Source organism: Alternaria conjuncta (assembly GCF_024043145.1).
Source record: "Alternaria conjuncta strain BMP 0040 chromosome Unknown scaffold_29, whole genome shotgun sequence".
Classification (NCBI taxonomy): Eukaryota; Fungi; Ascomycota; class Dothideomycetes; order Pleosporales; family Pleosporaceae; genus Alternaria; species Alternaria conjuncta.
The window spans coordinates 182,741-198,777 of record NW_026250118.1 but is presented as its reverse complement, the minus strand read 5'-3'; the positions used below and the strand labels follow the sequence as shown (position 1 = coordinate 198,777).

Here is a 16,037-nt window from a genome sequence, read left to right as displayed (position 1 = left end):
TCTGGGCGTGGCATCAGGGCGAGAGCGCATTTGGTTCAGGGTATCGATTGACATTTTAGTACATCCTCAACACCGAATTATCCATTGTAATAGTGAGTGGAGCATGAGTTGAACAATCGATACATTGTAATTATGCCACCAACTCCAATACTCACGTCACAACACGAAACACTCCCCCTCACACCCTCGTAAAAGCATCAACATCCACCCTCTGATAAAAGCTCACATGCCCAAACGTCTCCCAATACTGCGCCAGCCGATCATGGCTGATGAGAATAAGCTGGCTTGTCATGTAGTTATCTGTTTTAGTCAGTCTCATATCTCCTCAAACCAACCCTCAATCCAATCATCAAGTTTAGTAAAATCGAACATACCATCTCTAAACCCCGTCGCAGCAATATGTCCCACACTCCTCACAATGCGCGCGCCCTTGAAAATCTCCTCCTTCGCAACGCGGATCAAGCCATTGGGGCCGATATCCGGTGCTATGAACGTGTATTCGCCGCGAGGAATGTTTGGGTCGCCGGTGAGTTTGACGGCTTCGATGCGGCCGCGGTACACACTCTCATCCTCGTCCGCCTTATTCTTACTGTTGTCGGATGTGTCCGTCGATCCGGACATGTACTGGTGATACGACTCTTGTAAAGTAGCAACGCTATCCTCAAGATCATCTGCGTTCTCCATCCCAACACCAATTTCAACACCACCATCAACAGATTCCTCCTCGGAAGCAGAAGAAGAAGCCGCATCCGTCGGCGCCGTCGTCCAACTCCCCCCACTACTCACACTCTCCTCGCGCTCCCTCGCCCGCATAGCCCACAGCGCACGTTCAGGAAGCGGCTTCGCGTCCCGCTCATCCGGCTGCATGATGGCCAGGAACTCGCAGCCGTGACCTGCGTAATCGCCGCACCAGATCCCTTGCCATGGCTTCTGGGGCGTGGGCGTGTAGCTTTCTTCTGGTAACGTCGCCCATGTCGTCACGTCCTCGCCGATGCGCATGCCCATGCCGAGGACGCGCGTGGAAAATTCCATCCAGCGCCGGATCCGGAATGTGGAGTCAGAGAGCTGGGAGAGGGTCGCGGGTTTTTGGCCGGGTTGGCGGTACCCAGATGGGGAGTGGTCGTTGCGCGTGCGGTCTGCGCTGGGAAGGGTGAGGGGCGGCCAGACGGGCGTGGCGTCTGTTGTTATGGCTGGTGGCCATGGGCGGGTGAGCATGAGTTGGGAGAAGAGGGACGCGGCTTGTTGTTGGCGGTCGCGGTAGAGGGACATGCGGATTTCTTTCTGGAGGCGGTATCCTATATTCCCGACGGCTTCTTCATACGCTTCGCGGTTGAGACGCACGATGGGGGCGTTGAGGTCGAGGCGCACGTTGGGGCTGAAGGTGTGGATTATGGCTTCGGGGTGCTGGTCCCAGGATAGAGCTACGGGCGAGCGTCGTTCGGCGACGAGGGCGTAGGCTTCGATTGCGTTGAGTCGGTGGTCGTAGCGCGCGATGAGCAGTTTGCCTGTGTGCGCTGTGTCGGCGAACCAGATCTTGCGCCGCGCGATGAACCAGTATGGGTGGTGTTCTTGGTATAGTTCTCGCCATGTGAGGCGCGCTGGTTTCGTGACGTTGGGCACCTCTGCTTCTACGAAGGCTTGCCAGAGCGTGTCTTGAAAAGTGTGGGTGCGCAGGACTTTGTTAGCCATGCCCACGGTGAGGAGGCCTGATAGGGTGAGGTAGCTGAGCACATGATGGAGTAGTTCTGAAGGGAGGTTCAGCAGCGGCGGGATGGGCGTTTGCGGTGCCGGGCTTTCTGTTTCGCGAATCCGTAGCTCCATGGTATCGATTGATGTTGTCGCGTGTTCGATGTCGTATGCAGCCTCTTATTAGGAATCGATCGACCGTTGAAGTACCTCAGCCAGAGTGGCGAAAAGCTTAAGTAGCAACCGCGTCCGTCCCTCTTACCTCTCTTATGCAACCCGCACCGAAAAGAGGAGTAGTGAATCGTCGCCCCAAGACTTAATATAACGCCTCAGTCGTCGGTCCTGCAGGGCGCTCTTCCACCCGATGCTACCGTCTCGGCAACGTTCCGTGGTGACACCTTCCCACCTTCGCCTAGCCTTAACAAGTCCGGGGTAGATTGGCGTGATTAAGCAGCGAATACGAGCGCTATGCAAGATCAAAGCACAAACTCGCGTATCTTGGACGCGCTCAGTACCTGCTCTTTTGGGTGTTTGGTGTTTGATGTTGCTTCGTGATGATGACGATGTTGCGATATCGGATGATGCGCTGCAAGGGTGAGGCGGCTCGGGAATATCGCCGGGTGCGACGGCAGAGGGTGAGGAGGAGGTTGATGTACAGGTTTGCCGCTGACAAAGGGAGAGGAAGTGGTTGAATGCAGGGAGATTGGTGCATGTCGTCGCCACGCAGGCGTGATGGGTGCGTGTCGGTCACGATATCGCAGTACGTCACCGTTCGTCCGTGCGCTGCCGCATAGCTGGCTTTTGTGGGGTACCTTGAACTTGACTTCTGCCACCACATTTTGAGGCAGACATTGCATTTTTAGGGTACGCACGTCGCGACATCATGTAGCCAGGAGGTATCCAGTGATGATGGGGTGAGTATCTGCGCTGACATAGAGTGACTTCACGACGACATATCACCGTGCGCCCGGAGAAGTGAGGATACAAATCACGGTTTGAGGCATACATCATCATCGGGAAACATCATTCATTCAGGCAGATTTCAAGCCAGGCGACGACATCACCCACTACATATTCCACCCACCAACCCCCCAAAACCCCCCAACCGCCTACAAGTCCTTGAACTTGCCCTTCCAGGCCGCCTTCTGCGGCGACCTCTTCACCACGCCCACCGGCCCCTTCCCCATCTCCCCCTCCCTCCTCTTCTGCTCGAAAGCCGCCTGTCTCCTCCTCTCCCTCTCCTCCTTCTTCTCCGCCAACCCGCCCACAGTCTTCTTCATGGCCGAAGCCCGATCTGCTTTGCGCAGCAAAGTCTCTTCAGCCGCCTTGTTCTTCTTCAGCTCTTCCTCGAGGAACTGGCGGCGGCGGCGGAGCTCCACGAGTTGCTCTTGGATGCCGTCGGCGGAGTCCTGGTGGGCGGCCTTGGCGGCGGCGGCGACGACGTTGGTCTTGGTGGTGGCGGCGGCGGCACGACGGCTCCTGACCTCGTCGAGGAGGCGGGCGTCGGCGGCTTCCTTGGCTCCGGCTCCGTACATGCGGATGGGGGGCGAGGCGTACATGATCGCGATTTGGCTTGGTCGCGGATGTAGTGTGGGTGTGTGGTGGTGGTGAAGTGGTAGTATGGTATGACTTGTTTTGGATTCTAGTCTTGAATGTAGTGGTGTAGTGGTATGGTAGTGCTTGAAAAGTAATTGTGGATGTGAGATGGATAGAGAGAGCTGGAGAACAGAAGAGTTGGAGACGAAAGGACTTCTTATATAGTAAGGACTTCTTGGCTGGGACGACGTCTATTCTGCCGGCATTACAATAGCAAGGACTGCAAAAGTGAAGGTGAGCATGCAAATTTTCGCTGACGGCTGGTTTCTATAGGGCACAATAGCAGGCGAACCGTGGGAAAAGATGAGGCTGGGCGAGGTGAAAGAGCGTGTGGACCAATGACACCTTTCTGAATCGACTTGGAAGTGAGCGCGACTCTGGCTGCGGGCTTTCTACTGGCTGCGGAAGTCAAAACATTGACCGCTCTACCGGTCTGCGCCACCGCAGGACGTTTCAGATACCTTGTTTGCTATTGTCTACCCAACAGCGTCGTTCTGGCCCTGACGTATGCGCGCTGCGAACCTTAGGAACAGCCAAGTCAAACATCACATGCTGGAACAAGAACCCTGGTCGAAGACAAACGCGACCATGGCATTCGCGCAACGTTTTCATCTATCATAGTAATGTGCGCCCACAGTCACCAAGCGAGAGACACGCGACTATTCAGCCCTGACAGCAACGTCATCACCTCGATACATCCGCACTCAACGCGCACCCGCCTTCTTCTCTTCCCGCCAAGCCCTAGTCGCCTGCACCCACTCCTCCGGATCCCCCGGCATCCCCAAATCCCCATCAAAACCCTCCATCTGCTCCAAAGTGAAGTCCGTCGTAGGCCGTAGCATCCACTCAGGAAGCGGACCCTGAGTCACAAAGTCCTCGACGTCTTCTATGAACCAGGCTTCGGGGTAGCTTAGGTCGGCTAGTGTGTCTTCTTCTGGCTCAGGCTCAGGCTCCTCTTGTGGCTGTGAGGGTGAGGGTGAGGGTTCTTCTTCAAAGGCGCGACGTGTCATCCCGATGAGGTCCATTTTGCCAAAGTTGGGCGGCAGGTCGGGCATGATTTCTGGGCGCCATTCGTTACTGTCGGGGTTGTTGGGGTCGGAGGAGAAGAGGTAGTCGTTTGGGTTGCCGAAGTCGATGGGGTGGCTGTGAGAGGCGGGGATGGGGGTGTCGGAGAAGAGGTAGTCGAACTCGTGACCTTCGTTGTCGTTTGAGACCGTGAGAGCCGCAATCTCGTCGGTAGTTTCAGCTTGGTCTTGAGAAGCGTTCTTCGAGTTGGCACGCGCAGTCACCTCTGCTTCCTTCCGCGCAGCTGCCTCGACTTCCTTCCGCGCAGCTGCCTCGGCCTCTTTCTTTGCAGCTTCCTCAGCTTCCAACTGCAATGCCGACGCCAGTCTACGAATACAGCCATTCATACTTGTGGTCACATCATCCCTAGTGATCTTCACTCTACCAAGCACAATAGGCTTTTGGTCCTTGATCTGCTGTTGCAGCATGCGCATTGCTACCGGTCGGTAGTCGACAGCAGGCTCTGCCTTCGCGGGTGACGTAGCCGCAAGCGTGGAAGACTTGTCCGGCGAGAGTGTGTGAGTGCTGGAGGACATTTTCGGTGTATTGGTGGGAGCGGAAGTACGCTTTGGCTCTGGAGTAAGGCTTGTCGTCATCTGGGTCGACGCTGGATGTGTATTTGCCGCATGGTTTGTCGCTGCGCCTGATGGTGGCAGCTGGACTTCAGCTTGCTGTTGCTGTGGACGCTGCTCTCGATCTCGAGAGAAGGACTGAGGCGTGACCTGGATGTTGCTAGGATAGTCCGATCGTGAAGCTGCGACTGGCGACAGTGTCTTGTCCGGTATTGGCACATACTGCGGCGCATATGGAGCCACCACAGGTACCGCCCCAGATGAAACCACTGCATGTAGCTGTGACCTAGGTTGAGGGAAGGTGCCGGCGGTAGCCCGCTGTCGAGGCGATCCATTCGAATACGGACTGGCGTAAGCAAAGGCAGGGCTGCCAGATCCGTGCTTTGCTGCTGAATTAGGACTTCTAGATGTCGCCGAGGTGGCGAAAGATTGGATCGGCGAATTGGTGAAGGTAGGTTGCGCTTGAGATTGCGGGTAAGACACAAGATGAGCAGGTGAACTCGCTATGCTGCCCGTGTTGACTGGATGTTGAACTGGCCGCTGCTGTGGGGACTGATGCTGGAACTGCCGCGATACCGCGTGTGCATGCGTAGCCTGTTGCAACGGGGACATCTGCTGAGCCGGTGATGCAGATGGAACGAATGGCTGTGGCGCATATCCCTGTGGACTTGCCTGACGGGCAGCCTCGACCGGAGTCCTCAGAGCAGGCGCCGCGACAGGACGAGGAGATGCCGTCCCAAGTCCTTGCCCCCCTTTAGTCCTTCCTTGCAAACCCCCCAACAGCCCCAACACCCCATCCCACCTCCCCACCTCCCCCCCATAACTCTCCTTACTCTTCTTATTCCAATCCCCCCACGTCTTATGCGCAACATGCAACTCCCCCTTGAGCACCATCTCCTCAACCCTCGTCTTCCACGCCCGGATCTGCTTGCCAATAGCATGTTTCTTGTTCTTCTCCGTGAGCCCTTCTCGACAACACTTGTGGTGGCTACCCTCAGCGTGTAGACACTTGTACATGCCATCCGACCTCTTTGTACAGGCCGCGAGTGAGTCTTCGGTGGGATATTCGGGGACGGCGGCTTTGTCTAAGGGGTGTATGCGACGGTCGGGTTTTGTGTCGCCCCATTGCCGTCTAATGTTCAGGATCTCTGCGGACGAATCCATTCCGAGGGTTTGTGTGATGGGGGCGGGAGTAGGTGGTGATGTTGCTGCGGGCGACTTGCGTCTTACGTCGCGACATCCATTTGTTTCCCACGCGTGAAGTTTCTCGTACCAACGTGCTTTGGGGTGGGTTTGCTGCGCTTTGCACCAGGCTTCGATTGCGGGCTTGTTGTCGTTGTAGCGCTGCTCTTGCGAGGTTGTGATGGAGTCGTTGCGGGCGCGCTTTGCGAGCGCTTCTTGCGATTCATCTTCGGATCTTGGGCGCTTTTGTCCTGGGTGAGCCATGGGTGGCTGGATGGGGTATGCGACGGGTACGCTGGGCGTATACGGGCTCAGGTAATTCGGTGTGCTCATCGAGAACGTGATGTGAGGCGACGACGTCTCGCTACTTGTCGGTGTTCTCGCGATCGGTGGAGGCATCGTGTACGCCTGGGCTCCTCGTGGAGTTGCGATTTGCGTTCAGTGGCTGTGGCGTCGACCTCAAGGTGGGTGGTGTTGCGCGCCTCTCAATGCTTGTCGAGAGCTGTCTGGGTGGAGGTGAAGACTAGTGGTTACGTTATAGAAGCATTGTTCTAACACGCTAGCGATTAAATGGTAAGTGAAAAGTTATATTGAACTGCTCTCTACATTCACTGATGACATCGTGTATTTTGGATTTCAGACCCGTGGTTGAGGATGCGACTACCTTGGTTCAACGAACTTCAAAACTTGGAGATGCGGGTATGCGAGCAGGCTGCAATGGCGTAATTACATGCTATTTATTTATCACTAGGGAATATTGCAGTATACATGCATGTAGAGGTGTGTGGATGAAAGTACCATAATCCCATTGTGGCCGGCAAAGCTACACATCCCTACCCGCAAAGCCACGCGAACAACACCCGTCACTCCCAAACCCCAACTCCACTCCACCTCCAACCCCTCACCAACCTACCCATCCTCCTCATCCCTCTTCCTCGCCCTCTCCTCCCTCTTCTCCCTCCTCCTCCTAGCCGCCTCATCCTTCCTCGCCTGCCTATCCTCCTCCTTCTTCTGCTTGACCATAAGATCTATCCGCTCAAGTTGTTGCTCATCCGTCAGCTTCTCAAACTTAACCTTGACCGCCTTAACCACCTCCTTCCCAGTCTTCCAGTGCGGCCCCAAAACCTCCTCCACAAACGTCCACTCTGGGTACTTGATCGATTTGTCGACGATATCGGCAATGGGCACCATCATGCTTCCGGTGTTGATGTATTTGTGGGAAGCGGGAATGACGAACCAAGTTATGTGTTCATCGTCCGAGTCGACCCATTTCTGCAGTGCGTAAGCAGGCGCCTTGATTTGGTCTGGCTTGATCTCCTGATTTTTCTCGGCCCAGTCGAACTTGTTCATTGCGCCGCCGACGTCGCGGTTCGTCGCGTTGTTGGCGAGCATGGCGGGGGCGACGTGGCGGACGTGCTTGGCTGCGAGCTGGTTGACTTCTTCACGGCGCTCGCGGCCGGTTGGGACGTAGCGAGGTGTGGGGATTGAGCGCTGCTTCCTCATGCTATCGAGGAATTTGTTCGCGTTGTTGGTAGATGGCTTCAATGAAGCGGCGGTGGCGGCGGTGCGGTATCGTCGGGTGGCTTCGGTTTCTTTGCCGTTGTTCTTGTTCTCTGCCTCTTCATCGGCACTTCTGGCCTTCTTGGATAGCGGAGAGTCGTCAGAGTCGTCGGAGGCTTCGTCGTCGGTGGTAGCAGAATCGCGTTTGCGCTTCTGAGGAACAGCGACATGGGTGTCGTCGGGAGAGGAGATAGGTGAAGATTTAGGCTGCGAATCTGGGTCAGAAGTGCTGATGGGGGCAAGCGCAGATGGACTCACGATAGGCGGTAAGCTGAGGCCCCAGGTAGTCTCGTCCTCGAAAAGGTCGTCAAGGTCCTCGTCATTGCTGCTGTCAGAGGCGTTGGAATACCGGCGGTGAGGCGTCATTGGCGCGACTTCGTCCAGCGAAGTTAGGCGCGAACGCGGAGCATCCACATTGACAGAGGCGGTAGGTACGATAGGGGTCGATGACGACATGTCTGAAAACTGCGGTGTAGATACGCTGCAAGTGTATTGAATAATGAGGTGCAAACGTGGTGCGTGTAGATATCGTGATATCGTAGGCTTAATTAAGGGGATGGGAGTTGAGGAGACAGCGGTGATGACAAGCAGATGATATATGTCTGGACCTGGCCCAAGTTCTATTGGGAGGAAAATACTGCTATTGTCGCAAAGGTCCTTATTGTACCGGCGTGCGCAAGTGAATGCGGCGGGCCGAGCTGTTCAGGAACAATAGCATTGGATGACGCAATAGCTGTGCAGTGATAGTATCATAGCAAGAGTGAAAGGAGGTCTTCGATGCAAGCACCGCCGCATCACAGCGCAACATAACGAGGACGAAAAGGAAATACATGTGAGTATGATGAGATGTGTGTTGATATATTGTAGTCTCTACCTGCCCGAGCGCCGTGTGAGGTGACGCCCCCTCTTCCAATAATAAAGACTTCAGATCGAAGTGACGTTTGCTACCAAACCATTCCTTTCCAATTGCGCTCTCCGATCAATAGTAAAATAACGCCGTCCTGCCTACTATGACGTATCCAATTGCGCCATGTACTGCCGCCTCACTCCGTGACTCGCTGTTGGCGTGGAAAATTGTCACAAGGTATGAGTTCGGCAACGACGAATGGACTGTGCGGACGACAGCGACGTTGGAGATTTCTCTCGCTATGGTGAACTCGCTGGATATGACGCCACGCATCTGCTCCAGCTGCGTCGACTGCTCCGGGCTTGTGTGACCCCCTTGGTTTCGTGCGTCCGGCAACGACGGTTGGTATACTGGCGATATGGGCCATTCCCCTAGGGATGCATCGGAGTATATCGGGACCGTTGGGGAATACAATGGCGTTGACTGAGCGTATAGTGGCCATGTGGGAGGGAATCGCGGAGAGGGAGGAGAGTATCCTGGTGATGTGGGCGATTCTCCCAGCGATGCGTCGGAGTACATTAGAAACGTTGGAGAGTATGCTGGCGATGCGCTTCCAAAGTCTGCGAAAGTCGGGACTTGCAGCGACAAATTCGGATGGACGTCCATGTCCAATGACGTCGCAATCTCCTCGTCGTCTTCATCAGAAAAGTGTGTCGGTTCTTCATCAAACTCATCGAGACCCTCGACCGAAACTCCCATGGACGCGAACCAGAGGCGCTCAGCTTCTCTCGCTGCAGCGTACGGGCCCAGTTCTGATAGCCGGCTCTCAGCGTCTTGGATTGCTTGCGCTTCTTGCATGGCCTGGATCTCATGGGTCGTCATTGGCGTGTACTGGTACATCGACTCCCGACACGAAGGGCATTTGTCGCGGGGCGAGCCCCAGGTCTCCGTCCACTGCATGATGCATTTGCGGTGGAAGACGTGCGAACAGCTCTTGACCGCGACCATGTCATATGATGCGTCGTTGAAGTCTTCTTGGCAGACGACGCAGATACCGATGTCTGCAAACTTGGGTGTGCCTGGGAGAATGCGACATGGCGCCAGATGGTCGCGATAGAACTCGGTGCGGGTGGGTAAAGTCATGCTGCGGGTTGGTGGATGTGAGTCTTTTGGTATTGAGTGTGGTTGTAGGTAGTGAAGAGGAAGCAAGTTGGTGGACTGGGTCAGGGTCCGCTTGCGGAGAAACCAGGGTTGCCAGATCGGGTGACGCTCGCCTTCACCGCAAGACGTAGTCGTGGTGTGTGGGGTTGACAATGCTTCAGCCATGGATAATAAGCGTATCCTTATTCATTGTCTTTGCCGCCAGTAAGCAGGATGTTGTTGGCGAGGCATCCGTCTCTCAGGCCGCTGGTTGGCCTAGTGTTTGGTCGCGAACCATGGATACACACCAGATTTTCTCGCTCAGATCCCACAGAGTTTCTGCGGGATTCCGTATAAAACGGGCGTTCAGCACACACTTCTTTCGAGATCGAAACATCTCCTGCTGAAACCACAGTCCAATTCGCCATTCAAGTCGCCATTCACACCGCCATCCAAGCCTCACTCGCAACGTCACAGGTATCCACCATGACCATCCCAACTCTCTACAAATTTTACACCACCACCCTCACTGCCTCCACACCCAACAATATTGACGATGAGTGCCCCATCTGCGCCATCTCATATCGTCATGCTTTGAGCGACGTGGCGCCAGACGTCGTCGCGACCCCCTGTGGCCACAATTTCCACCGCGACTGTCTCGACCATTGGCTGAGGGACGGTCCAAGTGACGAAGCTACATGCCCCAACTGCCGCATGGCTCTTTGCCAACGCCCTAGACCGAAAAGAGATTTCGCTCTACAGTGTCTTGATCCTGCTCTCTCAGACAACTGGGCAGAAGAGAAATGGGAAGCGATATATCTCATGGAACATTTGTTAAAGACTACTGGCTTGACGGACACGCTTTACGAAATCGTCGAAAAGCTGTTCGTGATACTTCGCAAGTTACGAGAAGATGCGACTGGAAGGTTGTCAACAGGTCTTGCATGGGCAGACGTTTTCCAGCAAGCGTTTCCTTGCTACAAAGACTCACTACGTACGGCCGCGCAATCCTCCGATATGAGCCAAAGGGGAACGTCGCTCGAGGAAGAAAAATTGTTGTATCCTGGCGGGCCAGGAGAATACGTTGCAGTGCGTACGATCTTGAGGGCAATCGTGAAATCCAACAGGGAGAGAGGATGGGTCGATTCTGCTGTATTGGTTGTACTTGACCGGTTTCGAGACTGGGAAGAGGAAGAGACGATGAGTATCGTCGAGGCTTATCGAGGGCTTGGATTCTTCGCGTTGGCAGACGAAGCAGAAGAGGAGGCAGAATGCGTCATATAGGATAACTTCTGGCATGATTTATCCAGCATGATGCGGACAATGAGTTCTGGTCAAGGTCGGAGCCTTACGCGATCTGTTTGGGGCCGTTGGGAACGTCGGCGGTTGACGTTGCGCTCCCAAAGTCAGCGAATCAATCCTGTACATAACTATATTATATCATGTCGACGGGTCAACTTCGCGCTGTGATGTTGAAGGCAATCGTGTGCTGAAACCTCTGTGGACATTGTCTGAGCAAGACTTGAGACACATGTCTCACGAATGGAACGTGACTTTTTTCACGAAGACATGGCCAAGCTAGTCGCGGGCTACAAGACGGCTTGTAAAGTAGCGCAGAAGACCGCTTCGACCGCATCTCAAGCATCATGGGTGACAGCCGGTCAAGAGTAACAAGCTGGCTAGGAGTACGAAGCTTATCGAACGTATCGAGCTTGTCGACGCGATCGAGCTCGACCTCAAGCATTGTGGGCGATAGCCGTTCGCGGGTAGCAAGCTGGATGAAGGTACGAAGCTTATCGGACGTATCGAGCTTATCGAGCCTGCCGACGCAATCAACCTCATCCACAATCACGTCCATCGCCGCGGTCCCTCACGAGAACACACCCTTCAGCCATTTGACCATCCTTCGGGGTATACACAGCACCTTGATCGAAAAGTCCTATCCGCAAAAACCAGATATCAGTCCCTCGGTTCTCGGAAGCCTCAGCGAGAGGATAGTCGAACGTGTCCAACAGGAGATCGCCACGATCGTGTCGACTGACGGTTTCGGTCCCGGAACAGACTGGGATCGGCGCGTTCTTAGGCCGATAATCGCGACGTTCGAGATCAAAGAGAACCTCGGACTGTGTCAGGGGGATGCAGAGTACGTGTTCCTGCTGGTTGCTGTGCTGTCATTAGCGTACGAACTCTTGCTCTTAGCAGATAAGAGCAAGGCAAGTAAAACGCATGCATTCCTTGAACAAGTGTTCGACGAGTGTTTCGTAGAGCCAGAGATCTGCCGGACAATCGGACTTATACTCGACGCTGAACGGGAGCGACTGGCTCGAATGAAGGCCGAGATCAAGACAACGAAGGCGATCCAGGATATGCGGATGCTGCTGCCCGAGATCAACATGTGCATAACGGCGTGGGATTTGAACATGCTCCGCAGGCTGCGAATCAGCGATGTTTCGAGTTACGTTCGACGACATGTGCGCATGTACGATGTGCCGGAGCCAGAAGTACGCATCTCTAGATGGAGCGACGAAGCGGCCACCACGTTCTTCAAAGAAGCTGGCACATTCGCACCAGTGCGATATGCTGCCGAGGCCGCTCCCGATGTGCAGGTGAAGGTCTTCCTGGAGCGCGGCTGTTCATTGCCAATCTACTTCGTAACATCCATCGCCTTCCGTGGGGATCGCGCGATAATACACACGTCGGAGGGTCTGAGTATGGAGCTCGAGGAAGGCTGTTCGATCTCTTCAATTACTGGGGTCTGCGACCGGATGCGCCTTACGAAATGGGAGGGTTCCAAAGATGGCTTCATTGGTACGATGTCCATTCCTCCGGGTTGCTCGTATCGTACGGCCAACGTGACCGGCGTAGCCGAGGGAATAAGCAATACGCTCCTGACGGTTATTGATACAGCGACTGCTACGTTCGAAGTGGATGGAGACAACTATCGTATCAGGCCTGTGAACTTCGGTAGTAGTATCGTGGTGGAACATCGCTGTCAGTAAGGGGCGCTGCTCGCAAGCGCGATAAGACACTTCTCACGTTCATGCCCGAGCGTTCGGTGTGGAGAAGGAGAGGAAAATGGGATATCGCGTATACAATGAGCCTGACTCGTAGACTATATCCATTGTTGATGACGCTGTCGTGCAATGTGGTGATGCTTGTGTGGCGTTGAAGGAAGCCGCATGCGCCATCGGCAGCTCGGCGGATTGAAGATGACTAAGATGCACTAAGCCAAACATGGCGATGACGCACCACCTGGGCACAGAACTTCGCGATTGCGCACCATCAAGCGCAAGTCGCGTTACGGTATCAGATCACTCTGGAAAGCCACTCGGATGCTTACTAGTCGCAACCTGTGATACCTTACCTCTGCGATACCAAGCTTCTTTCGCGATGCGGCGCACCCGGCAATCCCAACAAGCTTCTTCTTCCGGTTCTCAGACACCCAGAGTTCAGCATAGAATATACATTGCACGCGATACGCTGGAGTGCGGTCGCACATTCAGAGCTATGACTACCTGCCCCGTTGGGAACGGCTATACACCATAATCGAAGTTACTATCGGTCATTCTAGGTGTATGTGGCTGGTGCGCTGAGATCCGTACTCTGGTTCACACTCTTGTGTCCCACACCTCCCACTTTGTTTATGCTAACTACGGAACATCGCTGGATGTCAAGATCTACTTGGCGAAGCAAGTAGCCAATGTAGAGCCTGATGCAACTCAGCTGGCAAATTTGGTATATGTGACAACCATGGTTGAGAGATTCGCCGCTTTTCGAGGCGAAAATCTCATCACCGCACTGCCGGCGGATTTCGTATATAACATGCCGGATATCGTGCACACTTTAACTCTTCTGAAGATACAGTATCACCACTAGTACAACGACAGCTACCACTACTACAATTTCAACTACAGCTTCAACTACAACAACTTCAACTACTACTACCACTACAACAGTAAGTACTACTACTATCACAAATCCTTTTTACAGAGACGCTAACTATAAAGATGTTGGTCAAGATCCTCATCGCCAGAATCTTGTTCTGCCTCGTAACCTTCGCCACCGGCGCTCCCGTTAACGTCGATCCCCGGAAACCACCACCAACGCAGGGCCCCGGCGGATATGTCTCAGCGCCTGCATATGTATCGGACAGCTGTGGCCTTGTCACCCCCACCGCCGAGACCTGGAGGCAGAACCTACCAAACATCAAGGTATTTGCCGCCGCGTACTGGAGCGGCTATCTGAACGACCCAGGCTACAACTCATTCCCGCACTATCTTCGCGACAAGCTTGCTCCCAATGTAGCGCCAAGTGCCTCCTATTGCGACACCGTTGGAGGATGCAGCTTCTCTTGTCAAGCTCTCAAGCCCTCGCTATCGCAACACGATAGGCAGATGGCTTACTTCCTCTTCGAACAGATCGCCGGCGTGGACCACCTGTTGAAGAGCCTTCGCGAAGGCTTAACGGAAGGTGCATTGTATGCGGATGGACAAGTGCCTTCACTTGTGGCGAGATACAGCGCTGCATCACGCATCTCGACGCAAATCCAACAGGAGAAGAACGACCACAGGAGGATGGAGAAGCTCGGCATGACCGCCGTCTCCGCTCTACTGATGATGGCTGGTGGGGCACTAGCTATCCCAGGTTTCATTGGACTCGACAAGACGGCCGCGCCTTCGATGGTTAACATGGCCGCGTCTACCTACATCTCCGTCGTCGGTACAATCAACACCGCTCGAGCTGACCCTGAGAAGCTTCCTGACAATATCGAGGATGTTATACGCTCATCCCTAAACGACTTTCGCCATCACAGTATGATCAGCATTGCACATGAGTCGAAGCAGCTCATGGAAGGGGACAAGAACAACCATGGCCAAGACCTGCTCGGTCTCATGCAGGGTCAAGACTTCTTCAGAAGAGATGGCAATATCCAAGAGGATATCATGAGGATGTCCGAGAAGGTCTTCAAGCATGCTGTGATCAACGCATTGTGGCAATGGGAACGGCCCTATATCGTTGATGCTGACGTCCCTACAGGTGCCTGTGAGGTGGACTTTCGTGGACCGACCGAGAACCGAGTGTGCCTGCCGGAACGTCCGGATCACTCATACTGGATCTACGCTTTGGACATTTCGCAGGAGAACGACCCTGGTAAAAACCACAAAGCGTTGATCCATGGCCCCACAGGATATCGAAACTTCTTCGAAGGACACAACTCCGACGTCTACGGAGCTACCTTGAAAGATGTCGTCCGCTCATCCCTTGTCGTTCACGAGCGCAATCTGTATGACGCTCTACAAACTGCGGACTTCCAGACGGTCCAGTCGGCCCTAGGACAAGCGATGAACGCGGGCAACGGCCAATTCAACCTCATGGGCGCCTACACGTTAGCGATCGCACGCAATCCCCGCGGCGAAGCCATTTCCAGCGTCTGGTCCACGCACGGTCGGAACTACCCTTGCATGGTCGGCGAGTTCGGATGGAACGACAATACATACAACCATTACCAGGACCAGACCTTCAACTTCCTGGTTCGAAGTGGTCTCATGTTCTCGGAAGATTGGGAGAACCTTTGCCACAATGAAGGCCATTGCAAAGGCGACAATGACGTAGATTGGCATTCCCGACTCGATGCTCTTCGCAAACCGGGTGATCCGCCGATTCCTGGCAGCTTGAAGCACCCGTTCAAGAAGTGCAAGCAGAAGACTAAGCATGATTACGGTGACCCTTCCTCCGACTTCAATCCTCCTCGTGCGAGGGATTTGAGTGCTGAGTTCGCGAATGCGACGATGTCATGGGCCTAGTCTGTCGCGCAACTGGTCGTGTGTTTTGCGCCTCATTCAATAGAAAAGGTGAACATCCTGGAGCCTACGTTAACATTAGGTTGCCTCCTTCGCCAATTTATATCTTAATGTAGGCTGCAGCGCAGTTTGGCTTATGACGTGGTGTAACCGGCGCGGAGAGAGGTGGGTTTATGGGGAGATCAGCTCGGATACATGGAGAAGTCACGAGACTTGTAAGCATTGGTCAGCGATTGGAATGGTTCGATGGACCTGTCGCGTGGAGTATGAACGAGTGTTGTGCCATCCTGTCATCATGTATACACTAACATGACTACAAGCCGACATGTGGCTTGCATGCCATCTGCTTATTGGGCCGGCATACAAAATGTACATGTAGAGCAACTCAATAGTGTCTCGCTACACTTACCTGCATGCCGACATTCACGTGCGGTGATACTGCTCTTCTGCGTGCAACATCATGTAACCAGCTTGCCCACTCGACCTACCTTCGTCCCCATCGCAATGACCGCGATACATGTTTGAGTCCCTGAGGCAGTTTCGTCAAAGATTCCCGAGTCCACAATGACTATGGATGAACACCCCTTG

At 54.3% G+C, this 16,037-nt stretch overlaps 7 protein-coding genes across 7 annotated transcripts; 2 read left to right on the top strand and 5 right to left on the bottom strand.

Moving 5' to 3' along the window:
- Nucleotides 1–178: 178 nt before the first annotated feature.
- On the bottom strand, nt 179–1,821 carry J4E85_011075 (uncharacterized protein; the record flags this gene model as incomplete). Its single annotated transcript, XM_051475278.1, has 2 exons — nt 179–300; nt 375–1,821. The coding sequence occupies 2 exons, from the start codon at nt 1,819–1,821 to the stop codon at nt 179–181; spliced, it is 1,569 nt and encodes a 522-aa protein (XP_051320982.1).
- A 974-nt stretch (nt 1,822–2,795) lies between these two features.
- Nucleotides 2,796–3,245, bottom strand: J4E85_011074 (uncharacterized protein; the record flags this gene model as incomplete). The annotated part of the gene is made up of 1 exon (XM_051475277.1): nt 2,796–3,245. One exon carries the CDS (start codon nt 3,243–3,245, stop codon nt 2,796–2,798), a length of 450 nt encoding a protein of 149 aa, XP_051320981.1.
- Nucleotides 3,246–3,986: 741 nt separating this feature from the next.
- On the bottom strand, nt 3,987–4,883 carry J4E85_011073 (uncharacterized protein; the record flags this gene model as incomplete). The annotated part of the gene is made up of 1 exon (XM_051475276.1): nt 3,987–4,883. One exon carries the CDS (start codon nt 4,881–4,883, stop codon nt 3,987–3,989), a length of 897 nt encoding a protein of 298 aa, XP_051320980.1.
- A 934-nt stretch (nt 4,884–5,817) lies between these two features.
- J4E85_011072 (uncharacterized protein) lies at nt 5,818–6,500 on the bottom strand (the record flags this gene model as incomplete). Its single annotated transcript, XM_051475275.1, has 2 exons — nt 5,818–5,843; nt 5,912–6,500. 2 exons carry the CDS (start codon nt 6,498–6,500, stop codon nt 5,818–5,820), a joined length of 615 nt encoding a protein of 204 aa, XP_051320979.1.
- A 510-nt stretch (nt 6,501–7,010) lies between these two features.
- On the bottom strand, nt 7,011–9,651 carry J4E85_011071 (uncharacterized protein; the record flags this gene model as incomplete). Its single annotated transcript, XM_051475274.1, has 2 exons — nt 7,011–8,126; nt 8,671–9,651. 2 exons carry the CDS (start codon nt 9,649–9,651, stop codon nt 7,011–7,013), a joined length of 2,097 nt encoding a protein of 698 aa, XP_051320978.1.
- A 1,643-nt stretch (nt 9,652–11,294) lies between these two features.
- Nucleotides 11,295–12,647, top strand: J4E85_011070 (uncharacterized protein; the record flags this gene model as incomplete). Its single annotated transcript, XM_051475273.1, has 1 exon — nt 11,295–12,647. The coding sequence occupies one exon, from the start codon at nt 11,295–11,297 to the stop codon at nt 12,645–12,647; it is 1,353 nt and encodes a 450-aa protein (XP_051320977.1).
- A 751-nt stretch (nt 12,648–13,398) lies between these two features.
- Nucleotides 13,399–15,452, top strand: J4E85_011069 (uncharacterized protein; the record flags this gene model as incomplete). The annotated part of the gene is made up of 3 exons (XM_051475272.1): nt 13,399–13,461; nt 13,525–13,603; nt 13,639–15,452. The coding sequence occupies 3 exons, from the start codon at nt 13,399–13,401 to the stop codon at nt 15,450–15,452; spliced, it is 1,956 nt and encodes a 651-aa protein (XP_051320976.1).
- Between the last annotated feature and the right edge of the window lie 585 nt (nt 15,453–16,037).